Source organism: Mustela nivalis (genome assembly GCF_964662115.1).
Source record: "Mustela nivalis genome assembly, chromosome: 3".
Classification (NCBI taxonomy): domain Eukaryota; kingdom Metazoa; phylum Chordata; class Mammalia; order Carnivora; family Mustelidae; genus Mustela; species Mustela nivalis.
Window position 1 is genome coordinate 72,485,222 of NC_139022.1, and position 27,563 is coordinate 72,512,784.

A 27,563-nucleotide genomic window follows, 5' to 3' on the forward strand; every position below is an offset into this window, starting at 1 on the left:
TTCCTGTGCTCACTCTCTCCAAAATGAATAAATCTTTAAAAAAAAAAAAAAAGGTAAAATGTAAAGAACATAGGAGATGAATCATATATTCTCTGGGGTCCTCTTTATCTCTGAAATTCTATAGGTATGGGCTACACTATGCATTTGTGAGCATATGCTGAAAGAAATAAATTGCTATAAAATGCAATAAGTTCTTTGTTATTGCCAGTCTGATGACTATTGTGCTTGGAGGTCTTCCTGTTTGTGTGTGTGTTTGGGTGTGTGGGTGTGGTTGTGCCTGTTGGTGTTACTTTTCATTGGTATATCCAAAAATCAGTCCTTTGTTATGATAGCCAGGATTTTTACTGTATCTGTTTACCACCATTTTTCTGTAAAAATTGTTTAATATATTTTTTAAGTCATGTCAAATTTCCTCAAAATTAGCAGTAATATCCTTACTGTGGATTTTATGTGCTGGTTTTACTTTTTCTAATGCATATTGAAATGTATATGTAAGATATTCTTCTATGTACTACTTAAAGTCATCTCTCAATATTTGTGAAAATTGGGCTAGAATACTATTGGAAAATGGTAAGTGCAGAGAGGTTAAATGTTGGATAGTAAAAATAGTTATAAAATATTTTGGGATGTTCAAATTCAAATAATACATTTTGAATCAGAAATACAGCATTCTAAAAAAAAGCAGATGGGCATCAAAAACAAAACAAACAAAAAAACCTACAAAAACGGTTGAAAAATAGCAGACCATAGGTCTCCACCTGTTATCAAGCTCTTGGCCTTATTTTGGTCCTAAGGCATACTTGGGCACACAGAGGAGAATATTAAGTAGTATTAAGATTATAATCAAGGAATAACTTTACAGGCTAAACATAAACCTAAACCTCTTCTTAAATGATAAAGACCTGGAAATATAAAAAGATGGGTGTGTACATCTGTTTAGAAGCAGGCAAGAAGGCAGAGCCATGAGACTGCTACCATGGGAAACTACTGTACCTAAGGATTGCGATAAAAACTTGGATGAAGTAAAAATAGAAGTTAAAGAAGTACAAGGCTTGGAATTTGCATTAGTAGATAACTGTAAAACAAAGCATGTGTGGTTGAGAACTTTTAGGGCATTGTGGCAATATTGTGTCTCTTACCATTCAAGTAGATTTTATGGGTCTATTTATTTAACCGTTATGTACTACTTTTATGTGCTAGATATTTTTCTAAGCATTTTATGAATATTAACTCACTTAATCTTAATTCTCATCAGAACCTGATCAGGTAGGTACCGTTATTATCTTCCCTTTACACATGTGTAGGCAGAAACACCAGAGGTTTAGTGACTTGTCTAAGTATGCAGTAAAATTAGACGTGAACCCAGGAGTTTGGCTGACTCATTAGCAGACTCATCTTGTTCTGCCTGTCCCACAGGTGGGCCGGATTGTTTTAAAAGGAGACCCCCCCTCCCCCCCGCTGAGTGACTGATTCAGGAACTCAGTCTTAAAAGCATTTAAGACTGGGCATCACAAGGCATTTCCTTTAAGAGAGGAAATGAAATAGAAATGTACACTGTGATACACATGTAAGACCAATAAGTAGTGGAGAAAATTCCCAAGTCTTTTGGGAAAGACATTCTCTTGCTCTCAGTAGAGTGTTTGTCAGAGACTCTCCCCTGTAAACCCTAGTGTGTGGTTTCAAGTCCTATTACTATTTCTGTCTTTTTGACCCATATGAGAAACACTTCTGACAGCTAATCAGATACTAGAGACCAACAAACCCAAAAGAACCCTAGAGAAACAGAGGTAGAGCCACTGGCTACTCTGAGGCCACCTCATGAAGTGTTGTTAATGCCACAGGCTTGGGTGCTTCTTGAACTTTTAATTCCATGCCCTTACAGAATATGAATTTTAGGTAGTTCCAGAGTTTCTTTTTCTTTTTCTTTTTTTTCTTGGTTAAAGAACTAACCAAAATTCACAGTTTAAATCAAGAAGAAAAGCTTCAAAGAATAGTGGTAGCAGAGTGTCCAAATGGGAATCATTCCCCAGTTGATGCTGTGGTGTGCAGTTCCTTTGGCTGCTGTGAATAATGTCATCCTTTCTGAAGAGTTTCTGTACTGACCCTGGAAATGCTCCTAGATTTTATCATGCCAATAAAGTTACTAAAATCGAATTCTGTTCCTTACAGTATTAGAATGTAGCTGAATTAGTAATTAAGTAATTACTTTAAAAAGTATGAGACATAATTTTATTGATCAAAGTGAAAAAGTAGATAAGTATTTGAAATGAACAAATACTCCACAGGTAAACTACGGTCAGTAGCTTACAAGCTTAAAACCTATCAGTAACTAGTGGCTTCATGGGGAAAATCAAAGGTACATAAATCATTCATGAGGGATCCTCTGAACATCAGCATTATTTTTCTTTCTATAATAAACCTAGTCCCCCCCCCCCTTTTTTTTTTAAAGATTTTATTTATTTATTTGAACAGACAGAGATCACAAGTAGGCAAAGAGGCAGGCAGAGAGAGGGGGAAAGCAGGCTCCCTGCTGAGCAGAGAGCCCGATGCGGGGCTCCATCCCAGGACCCTGAGATCATGACCTGAGCTGAAGGCAGAGGCTTTAACCGACTGAGCCACCCAGGCACCCCTAGCCCCCCCCCCCTTTTAAGGGAAGTTAAAGGGGCATTATAATTCCACATTAAAGTTCATACTAATAATGTGGTATCTTCAGATAGGGTCAATTTTCTCTATTTCTCTCCTTGGAAAAGCCCAGAAAAGGTGAATTTTGAATTCTCTAGATCAAAATTTGAAAAATAAATGAAGTAGGCTAGGACAGTGTTGTAAGTTTGGAGTATAACACACTAATTAACCCTGTCCCTTGAATCTAGTAGGAGCACAGTAGATTATTTTTAAATGAATCAAGGATTGGATGAATGAGTAAGACTCTTCCTCAGGATTGGGCTATATGAGTGATCCAGACTGGTACTTATATTCTATAATATTTTCATTTTTACCTACTCATGGATATGACTTCATTCATTATGTCAGATTCTAGGTCAGAGAATAAGAAGTTAGATTGTATGGAGTTGGCTATAGATGACATTAAATGTGAAATCTTGAGTGAATTATATAAACATTTCTTATTAACTACTTTTTAATCACCAAAATGGAAATAATGTCGTATGGTTGTTATGAAGTTTATATGTGATCACATCTATAAAGTGCTTAGAACAATGCTTGGTATACAATTAGTGCTTAAGAGTTAACTTTTCTAGTTGCTGGTGTTATTATTAATTTTGAAAATTAAATAAAATAAATACATTTTTTAACTTCTCAGAAAACATATCAACCAAATTAAGAAGTGAAATTAACTTCAATTACACATTAATTTGATCAGAGATGTTGTAAATTGATGCACAACACCACATAAATTAAGCAAACAATGTCAACATACATTGACAAGGACCTACGTATCTTGAAGCTAGAATTGAACAGCGACGATAAACCTTGAAAGTTCACAGCTGTGATGTGTCTCTGATGAGCACAGGCTGGATCCCTAAAACCACATTTTTAGTATTCCTTGCATTAAGTAAACATTAAACATTCATGGCCCATCATATTGCTCACTAACCTCTGTTTCTTTCAATTCAACCTTGGTAGTTATCGTTTCTGCTTCTACCTAGCTGTTAATTGGATTTTTAAATGTTGTGAGTTTTTTAATTAAGTTTTTTTATTACAAAAAAGCAGGGCATATAACTTTAGAAAACATTACAAAATAAACACAATGAAGAATATTTAAATACTCCCTTAACCTCCCTATCTGGAAAGAGCCACTGTTGATCACTTTGTATATATATTTCTAGATCTTTTCCCCTCTTTCTTTGACTCTCAAAAGAGATCATAAAGTATGTCCTGTTTTTTTTTTTTTAATCTAACAAAGGATTTTGACAAGATCCAGCAGCATTTGTGTTCAGACTCTGTGCTTACAAATTCTAATGATCTCCTGCAAAGAGTATTCCAAGCTTGAGGTGTGGGAGAAGGGGCAGGATGGCAGACGGGTCCTCTGGAGACCATTTAGCATCTACTGATAAGTCTCTTGAGTTTCCTAACCCCAGATCTGGGAAAATTGCCAACTGTCACACTAACTTTGTGGCCCACATTCAGAATAGAATTAAAGCTTTAAGAGCTTCAAATTTGTATATCTTTTGGATTAGTTAATGCAGTTAAGCAGATCATCCTTTATCTTTCTTCCCAGGTGAGAACTCAAGAGTTTTTTTTGTTTTTTTTTGGGTTTTTTTTCTTGTTGGAAACAACATTGTGTAAACTACTCTTATTAAAAAGGAACAGAAATCATGTGTGCATATTGCTTACAATAATGTAAGTTAATTTAGAAACAGTCTTGGACAAATGCCACCAACCATAAAGAAAATCAATATACTGTTAGGGATATTCAAAATTGGTATCACATTTTTGGAAGACTATTAGGCATTATTAATAATTTTTTGGATGTGTATGTCAATTTCTTAGGTTTTATTTCCAGGACAAGTGAAAGTTCACGAAGATGTTGGTACAATAGTGATCAATTCATAACTGTTCGTAACAAGAAAACATTTGAAACCTCGTAGATGTCCAGGGATATGGAACTGCATATAAAATTATGTCATACTTATAAATTTGGATACCATGTATTTGTTAAGCAGAACGAAGAATCTTTATGTCCGCAGTTTCTGAAATATGCTGTAAAGCGATACAAGCGAGGTATGGAAAAACATGCCATTCTCTCACTTTGTGTAAAACAAATATCAAAGAAGTATTTATAAATTTCAGAAAAGATTAAAAAAAAAAAGCCAGCAATGGCTACTTTTAGGGTGCGAGAATGAAAATCAAAGAAGGTGAGTATTTTACATCTATGTAATAAATTTCTAACTTCTTTAAAAAGGATGGGCCTTCATTTTTTTATAGTTATAAATACTAGATTAAAATGAGTAGAGTTGGGGTGCCTGGGTGACTCAATGGGTTAAAACCTCTGCCTTCAATTCAGCTCAGGTCATGATGTCAGGGTCCTGGGATTGAGCCCCACACCTAGCTCTCTGCTCAACGGGGAGCCTGCTTCCTCCTCTCTCTGCCTGCCTCTCTGCCTGCCTCTGCCTACATATGATCTCTGTCTGTCAAATAAATAAAATCTCTAAATAAATAAATAAATAAATAAATAAATAAAATGAGTAGAGTTAAACAGAGACATTTTGTGGAATGTATTCAGATTAGTAATGATTATAGCTTAGAGATGGGAGTATAGAGAACAGCGGGTTTTGCTTTCTCTACCACTGTGTTATCTGAATTGGTTACAATGAACAAATAACTTCTATTTTTTATTTTTTTCAGCTTTACTGAGATATAATTGACATATAACACTGACTAAATTTAAGATGTGTGGCATGCTGATTTGATACATTTACCTATTGCAAAATGATACCACCATAGCTTTAGCTAACACCTGCATCATGTCACATAATTTCCATTTCTTTTTTGTAGTGCAAACATTCCAAATTTTGTTTCTTATCAATTTTGAAATGTATAATAAAGTATTTTTAACCATGATCACTGTGCTGTACGTTAGATTCTCAGAATTTGTTTGTCTCTTAACTGGAAGCTTGTATTCTTTGACCAATACCTCCCCATGTCCTCCACTGTCCCCCACCCCCACCCAGCCCCTGGTAACCACTGTAGTCTCTGTTTCTATGCATCTGGTTTTTTTAAGAGTCCACATAGTAAGTGATGATACATAGTATTTATCTTTCTCTGACTTATTTCACCTACCATAGGGCCTTCAAGTTTCATTCATGTTGTCACAAAAAGCAGGATATTCTTTCTTATGGTTGCATAAGATTCCATTTTATACAATGCACCAAATATTTTTAATCCATTTATTCATTGATAGACATTTGGGTTGTTCCAATGTCTTGGGTATTGTGAATAATGCTGCAGTGAAAACGGGAGTACAGATATCTTTTTGAGACCGCATTTTCATTTCCTTTGGTTATATACCCAGAACTGGAATTGGTGGGTCATATGGTAGTTCTATTTTTGATTTTTTTGAAGAACCTCCATATTGTCATTTCCACCAGCATTATAAAATTCCTCTTCTCTACATCCTCACCAGCACATGTTTTATCTTGTCTTTTGGTAATAGCCATTCTAACAAGTATGAAGTATGATACCTCATTTTTGGTTTTGTTTGCATTTCCCTGATTATTAGGAATGTTGAGCATCCTTATCTGTACATATTGGCCATTGGTATGTCTTCTTTGGAAAAATGTCTATTCAGGGGCGCCTGGGTGGCTCATTCTATTAAGTGTCTGCCTTCAGCTCAGGTCATGATCCCAGGGTCCTGGGATAAAGCTGCACGTCGGGCTCTCTGCTTGGCAGGAAGCCTGATTCCCTCTCTCTCCCACTCCCCCTGCTTGTGCTCCCTCTCTCTGTTAAATTAAAAAAATTTTTTTTTAATAAGAAAAAATGTCTATTCAGATCTTCCACCTATTTTAATCAGATTATATGTTTGCTATTGATTCATATGAGTTCTTTATATATTTTGGATGGTAATGTGTCAGATATAAGATCTGCAAATATTTTCTCCTCTTTAGTAGGTTGCCTTTTCACTTTGTTGATGGTTTCCTTTGCCATGCAGAATCTTTTTAATTTGATGTAGTCCCACTTGTTTATTTTTGCTTTTGTTGCTTTTGGTATGAAATCCAAAAAAAAAAAAAAAAAAAGCCATTGCCAGGACTGATGGTTGCCAAGGAGCTTTACCCTCTCTGTTTTCTCCTAGGAGTTTTATGGCTTTAGATCTTACACAGAAGTCTTTAATTCATTTTGAGTTGATTTTTGTGTATAGAAGTTCAGTTTTACTCTCTTTCATGTGGCTTTCCAGTTTTGTCGACTAGAGGCAATTGATTTTTTCTAATAATGATTGCTTGGATCATAGTACATGCTCAATAAAACAGAGGTTTCATCATTATTGTTATTTTAAACCCTAAGAGGAAAAGAAAAAAAATAAACTTTCAGTTCAGAGTAGCTTTTTGTACAGACCACATAATTAGGATGATAGTGATATCAATTTCTGAATTGGTCACCATATTACTTTAAATCTGTATGTTACACTTAAGTTTTCAATAATGAGCCATTTTACTCTTTTATGTAAGTTGGCTATAATCTTACCTTCAGCATAACATGGTTTCAGAGAGAATTGGTGTTTACACAGAGAAAATGCACACTCACTCTGTTGCTTCAAGTATTCTTCACAACTGAAGAAAAGCAGTAATTAACCGCTTAGTCCAGAAGTCATTCCTGATTCCTAGAAGTCTGTTTCAGTGATTTATTGATCTTCAGGTGCCAGATGCCATTCAATAGGAGGGATAGTAAACTCTTTCTAGTTCAGTTTTTACTGAGATGTACCTTAAGCTGCATTTCTGTCACAGGTATTTTGTTCTTTTCATGTGATTGTCGTCATTGCATTTTTTATAGGGGAACATATATGTAAGTTCACTTAAGTATATGTATGAGACTATTTCCTCAGATATATTTTGAGTCTATTATGGATCAGATCTTATTCTAAGATTTGCTGTTCTGGACTCAAAACAGTGGTTCAGATGCTGTAGTCATCCCCCTAATTTTCCAAGAAAGATTGGGTGTAATAAATGAATTTCTTTTCTAATACTCAGACTCTAGATATTTACCTAATTAATAATTTATATATTAGGAAATAAATATATCATCAAGGAATCAATATATCATCATAGCATATTTATTTGCAGCATCGTCTATTCCAGTATCTGACCTGATATCAAACACCTACCGTTGCTTTCAGCTGTAGTAAGCATTGTCCACAGCAGAGAGAAAGTTTGTTCCTAGGGACATAGTTATGTTAACTCCAGGCTGGAACCTAGAGTTGTTCCTGTTTAAGAAAAGGAGGATCAGATATACATGTGGTGGGAGGATTATGCCAAAAGTCTGAAATTATCCAAAGGATGACATGTGGGTAACATATAACAATACTAAATAATTGGCTGCTGGTCAGAGAATGCAAAGAACTTGAAGAAGATGAAGAACTTGAAGAGGTTAAAAGAGACGGTGAAGGAGAGAATAGGGGCAGGGGTAACCATCTCAACATGCATAGCTTCTTGTTTCTGAAGTCGTACTGCCCATGTGTAAATCTCACTTTTTCATTGTTATTCTATGCCTTTTGGTAAATTCTGCGACTTTAGTAAATTTCCATTTTTTCATATGTAAAATGAGTCTTATTAATATCAGCAAAGTTTCTAATAGTATTATAAGTATCAAATGATATTAATACTCATAATGTACTTAGTATAATGTTTGGCACATAGTTAGGGCATAAAAATGTTAACTAATGTTATTATAAAATAATAAAGTGTTCTAACAGTTTAGCTAAGTGATGGAGTAGGAGAATTCAAGAGTATATGAAATGTGGGGCACCTGGGTGGCTCAGTGGGTTAAAGTCTCTGCCTTCGGCTCAGGTCATGATCTCAGGGTCCTGGGATTGAGCCCCAAATTGGGTTCTCTGCTCAGCAGGGAGTCTGCTTCCTCCTCTCTCTCTCTGCCTGCCTCTCTGACTACTTGTGATCTCTGTCTGTCAAATAAATAAATAAAATATTAAAAAAATAAAAGAGTATATGAAATTTGGAAATTTGAGCGAGCAGCTAATTCGTATCAGAGATATTTTTTTTTAGGAACAGGGTGTGTGATTTCAGTCCTGTGGATAGTTACATCACCAGGACAGTTATGTCAAAAGGAAGCCATACGGGGACTTGGGGTAGGGGTTTCCCAGTGGTTTATGTGGCTTGAAGATTTTATCCAAGATTATTCTAACCTGTACTGGATACCACCCATATCTGAGTCATTAACAAAATTGCATGGACAGTAATTGAACCAATGAGAAAAGGGAAAGGCGAACAAGGTCAGAACCTGACTAATATCTGTGATATATTAATGCTGGGTTCTGAGCCTTAGGCCAGGCCTGCATAAAATCCTTCCTCTGATCAGTGCTGGTTCAGGGACTGGAAGGAGCTGGTGAGTATCACATGATCACAGAAACAAGGACAGGAGGGATACAGAGATTGAATACCCAGTAAGGACTCACAGTGGGTGACCCAATGCAGCATGGAGACCATTGATAGAATAGAGGCAATAGGTTTTTTTAAATGTGTTTAAATACTCTCAGTTGTCCATTTCTGTGCTTCATGGTTTCCTTTTAGTAGTTTACGTTTCTATTTGGTAGGCCAGAGGAGTAACATCCTCCAGCTTCCTAAGTATTTCCCTGCTCTTTTCAGTAGAACAGCACTAATATTCTGAATGGAGTTCCATTAGGACGGCTGGAACTCCTAAAGCAGGGGAATTTTACTTCCCTCCTTACAGTCAGAATGTTCCCTATAATGATGCCAATTGGCGTGCTAACAGCAAAAACCCAATACCTGTTGAAAACCAAGAAGGCAGCAAGAACACCTATGATTTCTGACTTCCACGGAGTTAACTGCTCAGCTATCTTTCCTTGTCAGGAACTTGCTGGCATTAGGAAAACAAAATGGCCATATTACCATTAAACCTAAATAAGATATTCCATGTTTCTTAAAAGAATTAAGAAGCTAATATGTTCTCATATTTATTAGTCAGCATGTCTACAGACAGTGCCCTACCCAAATCATTTATGTTTCTGCTCCCCAAGACTTTGGCTGTGAATAAAAAGATTTAAATTCTGAAAATGTATACATCAGATGAAATTAGAACATTCAGCAACTATTTTATAAAGCATTGCTTTCATGTGAAAATATTAAATATAAAAAGTGAATATGAAATCATTCACTTTATACAAAACTTAATCAAGATCTAAATCTGACTTTTAAAATAAGACTTCCTTTCCATAAATTAGAAAAGTGTCTACTGTTTGTTTTTTTATTTTTAGTTAGAAGAGGACGTATTTTAATTTTTGTGATTTTTTTTTTTCTCCAGCCTCCAAACGGGTAAACATAATGCAGTCAGGTTTAGTGCGTTCTTTATAAACATGTTATGTAATAAGATGATTGACTACTTTAAACATCTGGCAATAAATAGTTGTGGCTTCGCTTATAACACTAAAAATATTCCTTCAGCTTTTACATACTATACTTTGAAACTGTCATTCCACTGCTGTCTTAAATTGTGACTTTTTCAAACAAGGTTCTAAATAAAACACACAGTTAGACTTTACAATTTTTCTTTCTGTAATTTTAACATGGCATACCCTTTCTGCCTGGAAAAAAAAAAAAAGATAAAATGGGCTATCCAATGATAAACAAAATGTCCTGTTCTTTCTTTGGGTACCTATATTTCGTAAGTGATCAAGTTAGCCAACTTGTTTTCAACTGGTTTTCCTTAGAGGTTATTTTTACTCTGTGGCTGAGCAGCTTTACATTTAGAAGAGGCAGAATTGACAATTTTAAGATCTAAATCAGAAGGCAATGTGAAACTTCCACAGTTGGACATGGCACTAAATTTTATCTCCTTTGTATCACCTGATTGTTTTTATAGTCAGTGTAAGTTTGTATTCTTGACAAGGATTGATGGGCTAAGTGTTACCATCATGATGTACTGTGTTATTTATATACAGCAGCCAAATTCTATCTTTCAGTCTGTCCTTTGCTGTCAACTGAAGAACTGAAATATTCTCTGAAAGAACAATTGACTGGGTTTCTAATTTTTGCATAATTGTAAATATACATAATCTTAGAACATAAAATTCAATAAACTATCAAAAGATACAGAAGCAGCCAGGGGTCACTCTTCTGCTCTGTTGACAGACAGGTCACTACACCTGTCTGACGAAACCACATGCCTGGATTGGTCCTCTACTTCTAGCACACATCCCGGTGTTTGCCTCTAAGCAGACAGCTAGTTGGGTACTTGTCATTACTATCAATTGTTTTCAAACTCACCTGAGTCCTCAGTGTTTTCTGTCCATCTTTTACTCTGAGGACTATTGATGTTTCTTTCTGCACTCCCTACCATTCTGAGTAGTCCCTCTCTCCTAATCTTTAACATCATCTTTTTAGTAGCTGCTTCTCATTAGCACCAAAACACTCTTGGGTTTCTGCCATATTATTTGTTTTAAGAGAAGGAGGGTGGGGGAGGGTCAGAGGGAGATGGAGAGAGAATCTCAAGTAGGTTCCATGCCCAGCACGGAGCCGACTTGGGGCTCTATCTCACCACCCTGAGATAACCAACTGAGCCACCCAGGTGTCCTTAGGTTTCTGCCATTTTGAATACATTTCCAACCTCTGTCTCCCACTCGACCTATATTTGGACAACATTTTATATGGATACCACTGACTATATACCAGGCACTGATCTTTGGCACAGGGGAGAATTTCCTAAATTGGAATAATTCTGAACTTCAGAGAGTTTACAGTGTAGAGAGTTTCCAAGTTTATATGGTTTCTAGACCATGTACCCAAACACTCTTCTCAGAAATTTTGTTTATATCCCCATGATTTAAAAAATCAACCATGTTAATTTATATATCTCTAGCCCAAACCTTTCTCCCTAGGTTCCAATGCACTATATCAAATTTGACTGAGTATCTCCAAGTGAATGTCTACAGGCACTTCACTCCAAGCGTTTCCAAAATGGAACCTCTCACCTCCTCTTACCACCATCCCCAGACTTGCTCCTTCAACCATGTTTTCCAACAAAATGAAAGGCAGAACTTTTTGTTGAATTTTGATAGGTGAGTTCATTTTTTAGTTCTCTTTCCTTTTGACCATTAGACCCATCAATGTTGTCTCTCAATATATCTTTTGGAATCCACTTCTCTTCATTTCTGTGGTTAGAATTCTAATCCAAGCCAGCAATCCCTTGTGCCAGAGTAATATTTGCCTCTTGCTAACTGATCTGTCACCCTTAAATTTTGCCTCCTTCTAATTCATTCTCCACACTACAGGTAAGGTGAGTTATCTGAAGTCCAAATCATGTCAGCCCTCCTGCTTAATACCCTTAAATGGCTGCCCTTTCTGCTCAGGAATGCCCAGACTCTTTTTGAGTGTCTTAAAGACACTGTATATCCTGGACACTCTTTATTCTTCAGCCTTGCCTCATGCCATTTCTGTTCACTCATCTCCGCAGTCAAAGTGAGTTTTTCTTGCTGTTTTTTAAACACATGTTCTGCCTCTGCTCCCTGCATCCATGCATACTTTTCCCTCTGCTTCCAGTCTTTTATCCCATGTTACTGCCTAGCTGGCTTCCACCAGTTCTCTGGCCTTGAACTGGAGATCACTTGCTTCTGGGAAGACCTCCTAAATCACATTTTTGAGTTTGGTGCTCCCTTTTTGTGCTCCCTTGGCACCCACAGTTTTCTTTTTCATAGACCTAACATGCATACCTAACTTAACTACCTGTCAAGTTATTTGTGTCTTTTCTTAAATTCTGGAGAACAGGTCATTGTCTGTCAGAAGCCCCAAAGTATGTGTAGTAATTACCATTTTTAATGGAGCATAGAAGGGTTTCAATAAATATTAATTGAGGGACGCCTGGGTGGCTCAGTTGGTTAAGCAGCTGCCTTCGGCTCAGGTCATGATCCCAGCGTCCTGGGATCGAGTCCCACATCGGGCTCCTTGCTCAGCAGGGAGCCTGCTTCTCCCTCTGCCTCTGCCTGCCATTCTGTCTGCCTGTGCTCACTCTCTCTCTCTCTGATAAATAAATAAAAATCTTTAAAAAAAATAAAAATAAAAAAAAAATAAATAAATATTAATTGAATGACTAGATGGATATTTTCATAGGTAGAAATAATATAGTCAACAGTACTTGAGAATTCTGTATGGTTCAATTTTCTGGTAATTTATAAAGTTTCAGCTAATTATTTGATAGGATTTCAATACATGTAAGTATTAACTAGTATCTATTCTAATTTCCCTAACATAGTGTATACCTTTTTTTAAATTGCTAATTCTAGCTTCCTGCAAATGATTTTTTTCATAATCACAGTATACCAACAAAGAAGGCTAGTTAGATGTTTTTCTTCATTTGCCTTCCTCTCAAATGAAAGCAGAAAAGTACAAACTTTCTTTCTTCCATCTTTCCTCCTTCTTTCTGTTCTTTCTTTCCTTCCTCACTTTATGTTATTTCCTTTTCTTCTTCTTCAATAAATTGAAATCTTTGGATGAGTTCTCAAAAAACGTGGAGAGCTGGGTCCCACCCTCAGTCATTCTGATTTAATTGGACTGGGCATCAGGAATTTGAAAAGCTCCCCAGAGATTGTAATATATAGCAAAGTTTGAGAACCACTGGGTTAGATCATTTCTGATGTCCCTTTCAATTCTAAAAACTCTAGATTTTGTTATTTTAAGGGACTCTCCAGAGTGTTTTAAAACACAGAATATGCCCAGATTTTCTTTCAAAATTTAGAGCTCCAAATACTTTTGTCTTTTCATGCAGTCAGCCTTGATGGAAGCTGTGTTAAAGGATGCAAAATTCACATTGTCATTACTCAACAATTTTTGCTAATTTTCTTCTAATTCTCTTTGATATTCCTTTAGCATTTAAACATTATCTAAAAAGAGAAATGTCTTTAGAAATAGTGTGATAAACCACTGACTATCAGCTGAGAGATAATGGGCTTTAAGTTTGCCTTAGTGTGGCTCAGAGTCAAAGAAGTTCCTTCATTTAGTCATTAGATTTGTGTCTTTCATAGCTGAATATGGTCATTTGGGGGCCCTGTGGCCACCAGTGTGTAGAATTAGATGGTCTTTTATTGCACATACGTTCAGTGATTTTCCAGTAAAATGGCAGATCTTATCAATGCAGACAGATTTATTCTTATTGGCATTTTTATCTTTTTCCTTCTCTCTTCCTCTTAATTGAAGTAATGATCTGAAATATCGATTAGAATTTATTTTGAAAGTACATATGAAGGTAACAAACTGATCAAACCTTTTTAACTAATTTTTTTTTAATTTAAACTGCCTATACTCATAAGCTTTAGTTTATGAAAGAAGGCTTTAAAATAAAACTCTGTACATCACACTCATTAGAACATACAACAAATGAAATTTCAATATTCAACACAAGTGGTCTCTCAGGAAGTCCCAAAGTAAATTGAGAGGCCTGTTGTTAGTTCAAAAAGTGACATTTATTTTGTTGTGCACAATTTCACCGACAGTAAGTCATAAGGGTGCTAACATTTTCTGTGAGTTTTACCAGGTCGAGTATGCAAATTCTCATGAAATTTATTTCATTTTAACTAGAGTTATTGCTCACTTGTAGACTATAATTGGCTCATTTTGCCAAGTACTCTGTTTACAGATTGGTAAAAATTCCAATTTGTGCAGTTGAAGACAAAGCTTTTATTTTCTTTCAGTTTGTAAATGAAATGATAGGAGTGTAGCTACCAAGTTATGGCAGGGTGATAAACTGAAGATCAGTTGTAATTCACAGGCCGGAGTGTCATCGTTGTGAAACATGACTTTACATGGCCACTGCATTTTACTTTCCCACAAATGAATAGGTATGGCAATATCCTTCCCATTTAGTGTGGGGAGATACTGAAGAAATGAAATGATATTTTTGTTAAAGTAACATATTTGAGTGATATGTTACCTTTTATTTTTTTGTTTTTAATTTTACACTGGTATACAGATTTCTTCTGCAGAAACAGAGAGAGGGCAAGGTGACTTCTAGCATTGTTGAAGGAACATAGAAAATGGAGAGGCATGCACTTATCCAAATAAATGATAGGTATATTTACATTACCATGTAGATACCTGAATACATTAGCAGTACTATGTAGATATATTAATATGTGAAAAATATCAATATACAAATACATCAGAATATTAGCATGTAAATACAATAATATATTTTCAGTAGATGTTTGGTAAATATTAAGAATAGGCTTGGCAGAAATACCCTTGATTATCATGAGGACAAACAGTCAAATGTGGGGCTTTAAATTATAAATTGGTTGTTACTAAAATTGTGTTGCTGACAAAAAGTATTTAGTGACATCTTGTTACACTGTCCCAAATGCATTGGCCTCTTTTCCACTTCTTGAATTCATTACTCTTGCTTATCAGTAGGACCGTACATTTGCTATCCCGCTGCCTGAAAGACTTCCTTAGGTTTTAACATGACTGGCACTGTTCATCTCTTGGTTTTCAGCTCCAATGACACCTCCCCAGAGAAGCATTTCTTGATGTTTATTTAAGTAACCAGTTCTGTTTACTGCCTTTCTCACCACTTTGTTCTCTTGTACACCCCTCTCTATGGCTTTTATTAAAGTGACCAATACCTTGCTTACTTGTTTTTTTTCATTATGCATCCCCTCCACTACAGTAGAATCTTTAATGGTGCTGGAACCTTATGTGTCTTCTTTTAAGCTATATTCCCAGCCTCTCCTGTGCTTCCGGGAGTATTAGTATGTGATGAATGAATCAGTGATTCGCTATATTCCCAGCCTCTCCTGTGCTTCCGGGAGTATTAGTACGTGATGAATGAATCAGTGATTCGCTGATCTGTGAACTGGAGAAGGGCACGAACGTATAAAGAAAAGAGGATGTATAAATATCTGAGAATTTAAACACTGATGAGAAAAATTAGCTGTTCTTTTCACCTAATTTCCAGAGTAGGGCCAACAAAGGCTTTTCTCCTTTACTTGGCATTAGAAGTTGCATGGTTATATATTGACCTCACAGAAAACACACACACACACACACACACACACACACACACACACAACCACCATCATGAAGAGATTTTAGGTTTTTAGAAGGTTTTACATTGTCTTCTGCTGTGCTACACACTGTACTATATAGATGCCTATCTACTTTGCTATCCAGACTAAATGATCATGGATTGCAAATTTATAATGAGATGAAATAAGACAATCCCTGAGTCACCTTGAACAGGTGACTAGCAACAGGTGGTGTGCCAGTGAGAAGAATGAGATGGACATTGGATTCAGACAGGATGGTCCCACTCCAAGCAGAACCCTGGAGAATGGGAGCAAGACCAGGCAAACAGGAAGTTAAATTTAGTCTGCAATGATTTCTTGCCCCTGGGAAAAATAATTGCTTCATTCTATTGCCAAAAGGCAAATCGGCATCCGCTTAATTTGCCTGAGTCTGCCATAAACTGCAGATGGAATCATAAAACATAGTTAGATTCAAATTAAACACATCTGTCCTAATCTAAAGCAGGTGAGGCCAGCCAGCCAAGAAGCATCAAGGTATAATGGTGCACACAGATTATAATATGCAGAGGTATATTTTAGGGGCCTGCTGACAGTGGAATAAAGATCCATGAAATTGTATATTGTCCTATTCTCCTATATCGAGCCTATCTTCTTGTACTGGCTGCCATCTTAGTTTTAAAGGACTCTACCAACACATCCATCGGGAAATGAATGAACAGACAAAAGGCACTGATTTGAGGTCCAGGAATCTATTGCATTTTAATCAGGATTCTTACCTGAACTGATGCTCTCTCAGGTTAATTGAAATGACAGGGAATCAGAAATCCCTACGGTGCATTCTAATTAGACTTGATTTGCCAGCTAGAAGATTTGTTTCTGCTTAAAGCATCAGGCTTCATCTGTACAACCCATTGAGATAATGGGTAAGTAGAGAGGACGGCAGACTCAGCTACGATGGTTTAGAGCAAGAACAAAATGTAACTGATCCTAACCAGGACAATGGTGAGAGTGAGGGGACTGTAGCATCCGCTGCAAGGGCACTGCTGCAGTATCCCTTCAAGGAACTAAGCGGTCCAGCTGCAAGGAATGGAGTTAGCCTTCAGAGGCCTTCTGCAGCACTTCCAGGATTCCCCTGGAGCATTCACATGTCACTGTGCCTTCAGCCCGTGACTGAACATGGCAAGGATATCCATGCCTGGTCATTTCTGCCCTTGGAGGATTCCTCTAAAGAGTCATCTTTCATTCCTCCTGGGTTGGCTAAGACTTTGTCAAATTTGCATTGCAAACTGAGGCTCACTTGCTCCATTCTCCTCCATCCCCACGACCACCTGCCCCCATTTCTTTTCTCTGGTGTCAGACCTGCATTCCAGAATGAAGGCTTTTCCTGCCAATTACTGCTTTCTCCTCGTTTATCTTTCACAGACATTTGTTCTTCATCAATTTGTTGCACTCTTAACTTTGTCTTAGCCTTTACTTCATGAAGAACTCATCTGACACCGGGGTACATTTCATAGTTAGATGTGGGGAAGCAGATTTAAAGCATGGTCTACAATAACCCTGATTATGTTTGGTGGGCTTCTGTTTTCAACCCTCTGCTTTATTCAAAGCCAAAATTTTGTTTTTTGCTGACATTGTCCATCTAACACTGGTACATGTGGGGACCTTTATTAATCCTGGGCAGACCTTGACATACTAAGTCACTGAGTAAATGAACTGAAGTGAAGTAGAAAGGGCCTAGCACTAATTTCCTTTTTTTTCCCCCCTTCTGTTTCAAAGACTCTTCTTTATTTTTTTCTTACTTATTTGTTGGTTTGCCCAAGAACCTCTTCTCTTCTCTTCTCTTCTTCTCTTCTCTTCTCTTCTCTTCTCTTCTCTTCTCTTCTTTTCTTTTCTTTTCTATTTCCTGGTACCCTCTTCTGCCCTTCTTTTAAAGACTCACTGAAATAGTTTTCACATCTCTACGTAGCAATCCATGTTGTAGTAAAATCTCCCCATTTCTGTATATGTCTGTTCAGTAGCTTTAATGGGACATTTTCATTTTGGATGTCCCACAGACTTTTTAGACAAAGTAATTCCTTTAAAATTAAATCCATTAAATTTCCTTATGAAAAATGGACACTCAATCATACAGGCCGGAGCTCTAGATATCAACCCAGATTTCTTGTTCTCCTTCAACCCTCACATCAGTTTGGTCACAGTGTTATCTTGATTCTACTTAAAATATTTTGGTCAAATCTACTACCTATTTCTTACCTTTCAAAAGACACTGAGTAAGGATCAAAAAGGGGGATAACAGGGGCACCTGGATGGTTCAGTGGGTTAAAGCCTCTGCCTTCGGCTCAGGTCATAGTCCCTGGGATCGAGGTCCGCATCGGGCTCTCTGCTCAGCAGGGAGCCTGCTTCCTCCCTCTCTCTCTGCCTGCCTCTCTGTCTACTTGTGATCTCTGTCTGTCAAGTAAATAAATAAAATCTTAAAAACAGGAGGGGGATAACATATAAGGTGAATTTTCACAAGTGTACAATATATTAGAAATAATCCATGGTCTAGCCCTACTAAATTCTATGATATTCCCAAAACACATTCTTTCATTCATTTATTCACTTATTTCATGACTGTCTTTTCTAATAGCCATTCCACTGCTAATGTAGTATTTTTACCTATACTATTAATATAGCTAACTACTTGCTTTAAAAATGTGAAAAATCCTAACCTCCATTTTTATTTTTCTAAAGTATTAAAGTCATTGGTCTAGAAAAGAGAAAATAATTCATGGGACAGCAGAATAAAGTTTCTAAGAAATACAAAATAGTAGGAAGTTGGGGCACAGATACTTTTGTAAATGTGAAAAACCTCCTTCTGTTTTTGTTTTGCTTTGTTTTCTGTTTATTTTTTTTTTAAAGATTTTATTTATTTATTTAACAGAGAGAGATCACAAGTAGACAGAGAGGCAGGCAGAGAGAGAGAGAGGGGGAAGCAGGCTCCCTGCTGAGCAGAGAGCTCAATTCGGGACTCGATCCCAGGACCCTGAGGTCATGACCTTAGCCGAAGGCAGCAGCTTAACCCACTGAGCCACCCAGGCACCCTTAATCAATATTCAATGTTTCCCCTGTAAAGCTCACTTAAAAATTCTGTGGGCTTTTCTGAATCTGATTTATATCCTCATGCAATAAAACCACACCCATGACTTTGTCTGAAGCCTGCTTTTCACTCAAAACTTAATTAGTGCTGCTTTGGGTGTGTCAAGCTGTTTAGATAATACCTTTAAGAATTCTAGGGTGCCTGGGTGCCTCAGTGGGTTAAGCCTCTGCCTTTGGCTCAGGTCATGATGCCGGGGTCATTACATGGAGCACCCCCACCCTCATTCAGCTCTCTGCTCAGCAGGGAGCCTGCTTCCCTTCCTCTCTCTCTGCCTGCCTCTCTGCCTACTTGTGATCTCTGTCTATCAAATAAATAAATTAAAAAAAAAAATTCAGAGGCTCTTTTATCTAGCCTAGAGGGACTTTCAGGCTGTAGTTGAACTATTTGAAATATTTTCATAAGGGCCTTCTCGCATATCCTTAATTTGATGTTTATGTTGAGGCCATGTCTTTCTGACAAAGCTCTGGATTTGCTCTTTCACTGGTTTGAGAGGCTGGGATTGAAACATAGTTTTTGTTGTTATTGGTTGGTTGGTTATATCAAATCCTGGTCTCTGTATTCCTTTACTTGCAAGCTCATCAGTTTTTTATTTATGACATCTCTTTCTTGTAGTTCCTTATCAATGCAGCTGTTAAGAGACAACAGTTTGACATTCTGCCTGGAAATTTCATTACTGATATATAAAAGATGATTAGGTGTATTTTCTGTCACTAAACTTTTCTCAGCTGCTTTTCTCTACATAATATGGGATAGCCTCACATTTTTCTAGCCTCCTGTAGTCATCCTTCAGTGCCTTTCCAGGTTTCACCAGTACCATCTACCACCCAGTACCAAAGCTGAAGCCACATATTATAGGTTTTTGTCATGGCTTATTTACAACTTATTTCTCTGTGGCAGTTTCCTTCTTACTCTTCCTTATTTCTCTCACCTCTCTTAAGCAAGCTAGCCTGAATTTATTCGCATGGCCTTGTCAGGGTTCCAAGAAGGAAATATTCAAATTCCTTATCACACCTCTGCTGTCTTCAAGTCCGCTAATGTCCCTTTGGCCAAAGCAAGTAACAGGGACAAGCCCAGATTCTAGCGATCCAGAAATAACCCTCACTCCTTTAATGAGAGAAATTGCAGAGTTACAGAGTTAAGTGTGTGGACTTGTTTTTTTTATTGGAGTAATTAATAAATCAGTCTATCAGAGATATTTCTGTTAATCTTTAACAAATCAGACAATATTTTATTTACATGTAATGAAGGAACCCCAGACTGAGTTCATTTACTTTTAGTATGCTATTCAGTATGCAATGTTTGAATTAGAAAATTTAATTTTATGTTAAATACCATCTCTCTTAAAAGCACATGGATTCAAATGGGTCTTGCATACCTTTTCTGAAAATCTAAAAAGTATGATGACTTTACCAAAGGAAGATAGCATATGAAATTGTATATTTTGGTGCCTAAGACAAATGAAAATTCATTATCTGTTTCTTTATTTCCCAGGTGATATTTGTGATCCCAATCCATGTGAAAATGGAGGTGTTTGCTTGTCAGGATTATCTGACAATTCCTTTTCCTGTGAGTGTCCAGATGGCTTCACAGATCCCAACTGTTCTAGTGTTGTGGAGGTTGGTAAGTGCAAGATTTAAGCATTTCAGTAGTTATCCTCTTTGTTTGCATGAGTGACTGACAAATTTGGTGTGGTGCAGTATGGGTATTCTATACAAGATTGCTGTATGCTGCGAATCAGTTTACTCTTCTGTAGTACTCTCAATTTTATAATTTCTATTTCATAATTGAATTATATTTGTATTAGTGAGATTCTCAAATAATTTTAAACTGTTCTAGTGAGTAACACTACACTTCAAAGTCATTACAAGTATTACTTGAATATAGTAAATTTTTTTATTTCTCTAACATTGACATATTAGAGATTTAAAAATTCATTCTCACTGAAAAATAATTCCCAATTCAATCTATTTAAATTAGCCACTCTAAATAAAATAGAACTTATTTTAGTGATTGATAATATCAGTATTTTGTAGCTCTTCTAACCATTACTTTTCTAACATTATAAATAAATGAAAGATGATGTTTCAGCTGCATTGTTCTTCAGAGTCTTCTCAAAAACTTTGATTTGCAAATATTTAGTCATTGATCATATTTCAAAAATTTTTTTCATCTGTGAAGTACTTCATTGGCATGCATAGTTATGGATTCAGGGTAACTTCCATAATTTCCAAATTGTTCCCATTAAGGAAAGAGCTGTACTTCAAATAACTTAGCACTGTGTAAATTTGTATAGAGATTTTTCTCTCATTAAAGGTAATACGATGATTAAGTTTGAAAAAATTTATTTTTTTCACATCAGTACCAAGAAAAATAAAAAGTGGACTATATCTGTTCAATATAGGAAAACTAAACACGTTTTGGGTTAAATTTCTGTGAACCAGCATAAACCTTGGAAAACTCAGAGGTTTAGATTGCTTTTGAAAAATAGTTTTGAAGAAGAGAAGTAATAGTGTCTGCATTAAGGGACCAGTTTGTTACTCATCACTGTATAATGCACCTAACCTAGTATCTTTATGCATACTGGAAGCCCAATAACTATTGATTGAATGAAGGAAAGAATAATTTAATAAAACTATTAACTTGCCATTTTGACCACTAGTTATTGGATTTTATTGTGCTCTATTTGTTAAATGTGTTTTCTTGTATTTTTATATGACATTATTAAGAAGGTATTATTTCTGAAACAGTTATATTATTACAGAATGGTACTTAGTTCATTTAATTCATTTCAAATATAAATCTCTTCTAAGGCTTTATTAACTCACTGCTAGTGTAGGGGGTTTGATACCGTGCCATTGAAATAAAACTGTTGTAATCACTTTGACCCACTCTCCAAATATGTACGGTCATTTTCAGCATTTAATATGGAACCATATCCTCAGGAAAGTCTATTATCTCTAAAGAAAATTATAATCATAAATATTCCTAACAGGAATAGATGAATAGAATAAAACTTTAGTGTTATATTTTAAGCCTGCTAACCCTAAACTGATGGTGCCTTACATTTGTAGTATATAATGTTTTTGTTGCTATTTTCTAAGAGCCAAATCTGGAATTAAAGAGGCAAATGTCTTCAAATAATTTAAAAATCAGTATCTTCATAGATTTTTATAAGTAAATGCTTGAATTCTTTGGTCCATATTTTTAAATTAATTCAATTTTTATTATTTTATCAGAAAAATGAGACTATTGGCAACAGTACTTTAAAAACTAAACACATAATTCAAATGAGACTGGGAAATCAAATGGTTATAGAATTAAGTTTTCCTCAGATTCATTATTGTATATTACTGAAATACTTATGATATTCAGAAATAAGGTAGTTATAGTATATTATCTTAAGCTATATTTTTATTATATGTTTTAAGCAACCTCATTCTTCCCTAGCATATATTTAAGAGTTTTTATAAGAAATATATTCATTTTATATTGGCTTTGTCATTTAGCACAGCATATTAGTTACACCAATTCTAATTTAACGTCTTACTTTCATAACATTAAAATAATAGGAAACAAGTACCCTAAAAGTTTAAAAATGTCCATAGCTTCTTAAAAATAACTTCGCTATATTGTAAAATAATTTTTTTAAAGGTGAGAAAATAAGAGGAACTCAAACACAATTGTTGGGTTAGATACCTCTTTAGGACAGACATATATTACCTTTCTTGCCTTTCTACTACTTCTTTCTCAACTCCATATTTTCTTGCATGAAATAAGGGGATACTGAATATTTGTTAAATAAAAACATTTAGTAACAATGTTTTTAATATCTAGCCTATCTGAGTTATTTTTTTTTCATATTTTAAAAACTACTTATTGGAACAAAATATATGAAACATTAGATCATTAAAGACCATCCTGCATTTTTAGTTTGAAAAAAATCTGTTACTTTGATGACACATTTCTGTTGTCCTTTCCATACCTTTAGGTAGCACCAGTGCAGAGAACAGTGTACTAGAGTGTACTAGAGTGTACTGGAATTTTATACAACCACCACTCAAAAAAGCTATAGTTATTTTAATGTAATATCTTAAAAGACAGAAGATTTTAGTTGTTGCCATTGATGGATTTTTACTTACACATTAATCCCCCCAAAGATGGTGAAGTGGCCAAGCTTTATTCTAACCTTTAAGCCATATAAATTTTATAATCATATGAATTCTAAGTCTCCTTATTCTTAATTTCCAAAGGAAAGAAAATCTTTTCTATATTTGCTTAGAAGAAATTTTGTTGTGATCCTAATACTTAAAATTATTTTTACTCTGTTCATTCTCTAATCAAACAGATACTCTTCATTGTAGTACATCTAGAAAGGAGAATTTCAAATATACACTCTTCTTAGAGATAAAAATCACTTCCTGATTTTACCTCAAACCTTATTACTTTGTAGTAACTTTGTTTTAAGTTCTTGATGCTGCTTATTTCAAAAGAATTTCATCCAGTTTTGTGCTTTTATTCTTCCCTCCCAAAGCATCTTGCGTCAGATAAGCGCTGGACACATTCCTGCATTTGCAATCAATCCTGATATCACCTACATTTCCTACATTATGTGTGGAAGGTTGGAGAAATTGATTTGCTCAAATTTGTGAACTTCAAACATTGTTTTTCTTAGATCTTATTCTTGATCTGTCTTTATACTCCAATATCCATCTTTTACCTCTGTCTCTCTTTGTCTCCATCTGTTTCTCCCACACACATCTCCTTATTCAGACATACCTCCACACTTCAATGTTCTCAGCCTCGTAGAGTTATTACAACTCACTTCTGATATAGCCACAAAAGGCAACAAGAAAACATCTCCCTGATTAAAAGAAAGGGGAAAAGAACTTACTTTACATCCTCATATTTGAAGACATCAGTCAGATTAACCAATGTTTGCACAGATGTGCACTGGATGCTGACTTTATTTTCCAGGCGCCTTGTAGACAGACCACCCTGTGGTCAAGCCCCCAAATTCTTCCCAACTACCTGCTCACATTCCTGGATAGCACTATGTAATTTGGAGCCAAATGGTGACCCATTTATTTCGTGTGGAGATTCCTATTACCAGTGAATACTTTAGAGTTTGTATGTGAAAGTTTAGAAATTATTAAATTATCTAAGTTCCATGGCATAATTCTTCTCTGTGTGCTGTCGAATTAACCCATTAAAATAATAGCAGTTGTGACTTTACAACTCAAATATATAGTATATTAATGCAATCAAAGAAGACAAAATAAGTGATTGACTTAAAAAAATCTTAGTTTTCTTTTTTTTTTAAGATTTTTTTTTTTTAATTTATTTGACAGACAGAGATCACAAGTAGGCAGAGGGGGATGGGGAAGCAGGCTTGCTGAGCAGAGAGGCTGATGTGGAACATGATCCCAGTTCTGAGCCGAAGGCAGAGGCTTTAACCCACTGAGCCACCCAGGAGCCCCTCTGCATGATGTTCTAAGGAATTTGGACTTTATACTAAGAGACATGTAAAGGGTTTGTGCTTTTAGAATATCATTGTCATTACAATATGACAATTAAAAAAAAAATAGTACAGTAAGGTAGAGGAACAATTTGAAGTCTACTGCAGGAGACCAGGTCAGACATGGTGGTTTGGCTTTGGCAACAAATGGAATGGAAAAGATAAAGCCAGTAAGTATTGAAAGGATGCAGTAGATAATTGTTGGTGACTTATGGGGTTATTGAGTAAAAGAGTGTGGAGAATGGAAGGAGTAAAAAAGAAATGTCTGTAATTTTTGGTAATTTGATAATTTTAAGTAACTTGATGCCATTTACTGAAGTAGTATAAATTGAAGATACCTGTATTGAGAGGCAGAAAATGAGTTGAGTATTTCACATATTGAATCAGAGAAACTTGCTAGATAGTAGTGAAGAAGTCAGGCATAGATTTGTAAGTTATAATTACACAGATAATTACTGTATAAATTGTATAAATTTAGGGAGTGTATAAATCATCCCATAAGCAAAAGAAATTTTGAAAAGAAGACCAAGGAATGGAAACTGGTAAGAAGTTCATCAGTAATGAAACAATGGGTAGAGAAAGTTAAATTTATAAAGAATTCTGAGAAGGAGTGGTCAGAAAGAAAAGAATCCAGAAAAACAATGCACCCCCAAAATTAGGGGTAAATCATGTTTTAAGGCATGTGTGATCAGCTGTATCAAATATGATGGACAAGTTGACGAAGATAAACATTTACATTGATTACATGTGACAGATGGATAATATTGCAAACATTAATTTTTGCTGGGGTCATGGAGAAAAAGCTAGATTGTGGCACATGGAAATATTAGATATAAGATTTTTAAAAAATGGCTAGGAATACAAGGAAACTTCCTCAGCATGATAGAAAATATCTGCTAAACATAGTGATTCAAAAGGGCACTTGTGCTCCAATGTTTATAGCAGCAGTGTTCACAACAGCCAAACTATGGAAAGAACCCAGATGTCTATCAACAGATGAATGGGGTGCCTGGATGGCTCAGTGGGTTAAAGTCTCTGCCTTCAGCTCAGGTCATGATCCCAGGGTCCTGGGATGGAGCCCTCTGCTCAGTGGGGAGCCTGCCCCCCACCCCCGTGCCTGCCTCTCTGCCTATTTGTGATCTCTGTCTGTCAAATAAAGAAATAAAATCTTAAAAAAAAAAAAAACAGATGAATGGATAAAGAGGATGTGGTGTGTAAACACACACACACACACACACAAACACTAAGGACTATTACTCAGCCATCAAAAAGAATGACATCTTGCCATTTACAATGATGTGAGTGGAACTAGAGGGTATTATGCTAGGTGAAATAAGTCAGTCAGAGAAAGATAAATACCGTATGATTTCAACTATGTGGAATTTAAGAAACAAAACAGATGAACATAGGGGAAGGGAAGAAAAAATAAAATAAGATAAAAACAGGAAAGTGCAAACCATTAAAGACTCTTAACTACAGAAAACAAACTGAAGTTTGCTGGAAGGGCGGTGGCTGGGGGATGGGGTAACTGGGTGATGGGCATTAAGAAGGGCACTTGATGTAATGAGTAATGGGCACTAAATTCTACCCCTGAAACTAATAATACAGTATATATTCACTAAATTGAATTTAAATAAAACATTTAAAAGAAAGCCTACAGCTAAAATCATATTTAATGTAAGAAATTTGAAGCTTTTCCACTTAGATCAGAAATAGGATAAGGATGCTCCCTCCCACTATTCCTTTTTAACATTGTACTGGAATTACTAGCCAATTCAATAAGACAAGGAAAGAAAATAACGGTATACATATTGGGAAGGACAAATAAACTATCCTTTCATGACAACATCATCATCTATGTAGAAAGAAATCCTAAAAAATCAACCAAAAAAAAAATCAGGAACTAATAATTATAGCAAGATTGTAGAATGCAAGTTAATATGTAAAAGTCAATCATTTTTCTATAAACTAATAATGAACAAGTGAAATTTGAAATGAAAAACACAGAGGCAGAGCACTGAGGATATTGGACAGTGAAAATACTCTGCATGATATTATAATGTCAGACACGTATCATTATACATTTACCCAAATCCGTACAATGTACAATACCAAGAGTGAACCCTGCTGCAAACTATGGCCTTTAGGTAATTATCATGTGTAAATGTAGGTTCATCCATCGCAATAAATTTTAGCATCACTCTGGTGAGGAATGTTAATAATGGTGAGGTTATGCATATGTGGGGTTGAGGGACTATATGGGAAAACACTGTACCTTTTCCTATTTTGCTGTGAACTTATAAGTGCCCCCCAAAATCAAGCATTGATTTTTTTTAAAAATGGCTAGAGGGTGCTTGGGTGGCTCAGTGGGTTAAGCCTCTGCATTTGGCACAGGTCATGATCTCAAGGTCTTGGGATCGAGCCCAATAGCAGACTCTCTTCTCAGCAGGGAGCCTGCTTTCCCCTCCCTCTCTGTCTGTCTCTATGCCTACTTGTGATCTCTCTCTCCGTCAAATAAATAAATAAAATCTTTAAAAAAATTTTTTTAAAGTTTAAAAAATGGCTATAACATTCATCAATTTATTCATTTATTTGTTTATTCATCCATCCATCAAATATTTATTAAGTATATGCTATATGCTAGACACTGTTCTTGGCACTGAGGATATAACTACTGAAAAATAGGCTTTGCCTTTATAGATCTTCTGGTCAAATGGGGAATTAGAGAATAAACCATCATACTTATCAAGGTAAGTTCCAAAAAGAAAAATGAAGACAACTGTGAGGGAGGATAAAAGGAGGTACAGTTTTAGGAAAGTTTATTAAGAAAGACTGCAAAGTAGGTATTTGAACAGAGTGGGCACTGGGTAAATTCATTGCATAGGGATGAGGAGAGAGCATGTAAATTGAAAGGGGATTTTGGACCAAGGGAGGTTTTTCATTTAAGATTGAATTCTAATATCATTGTGGTTAAGAAATATGACATAAACACAAGCTTGTGTTTTACTAAGAATTAACTGTGTTAGCTGACTCATACAGAAAACTCAGTAATACTTAGGATACATTTAACCTATTAAAACCATCAGTTTGAAACCAAAGGACATAAACATTGGAGTTCGGTAGCAATTTAAAATCCATCATCACTTTTAGAAAAAAACTCAAGGTACTTATGGGATGAGAGTAGTTCAGTACAG

At 35.8% G+C, this 27,563-nt stretch overlaps 1 protein-coding gene across 4 annotated transcripts in view; it reads left to right on the plus strand.

Annotated features, from left to right (window-relative positions):
• The window catches only part of EDIL3 (EGF like repeats and discoidin domains 3), a 416,104-nt gene that overhangs the window by 100,112 nt on the left and 288,429 nt on the right, over positions 1-27,563 (plus strand). For all 4 annotated transcript variants that reach the window (XR_014310084.1, XR_014310085.1, XM_082724687.1 and 1 more), the window contains exon 2: positions 20,346-20,474. Coding sequence is in view for 2 of the 4 variants with exons in the window: in XM_082724687.1 (XP_082580813.1) it covers positions 20,346-20,474 (129 nt within the window). In the remaining 2 variants the exon portion in view is untranslated. The remainder of the gene's footprint in view (positions 1-20,345; positions 20,475-27,563) is intronic.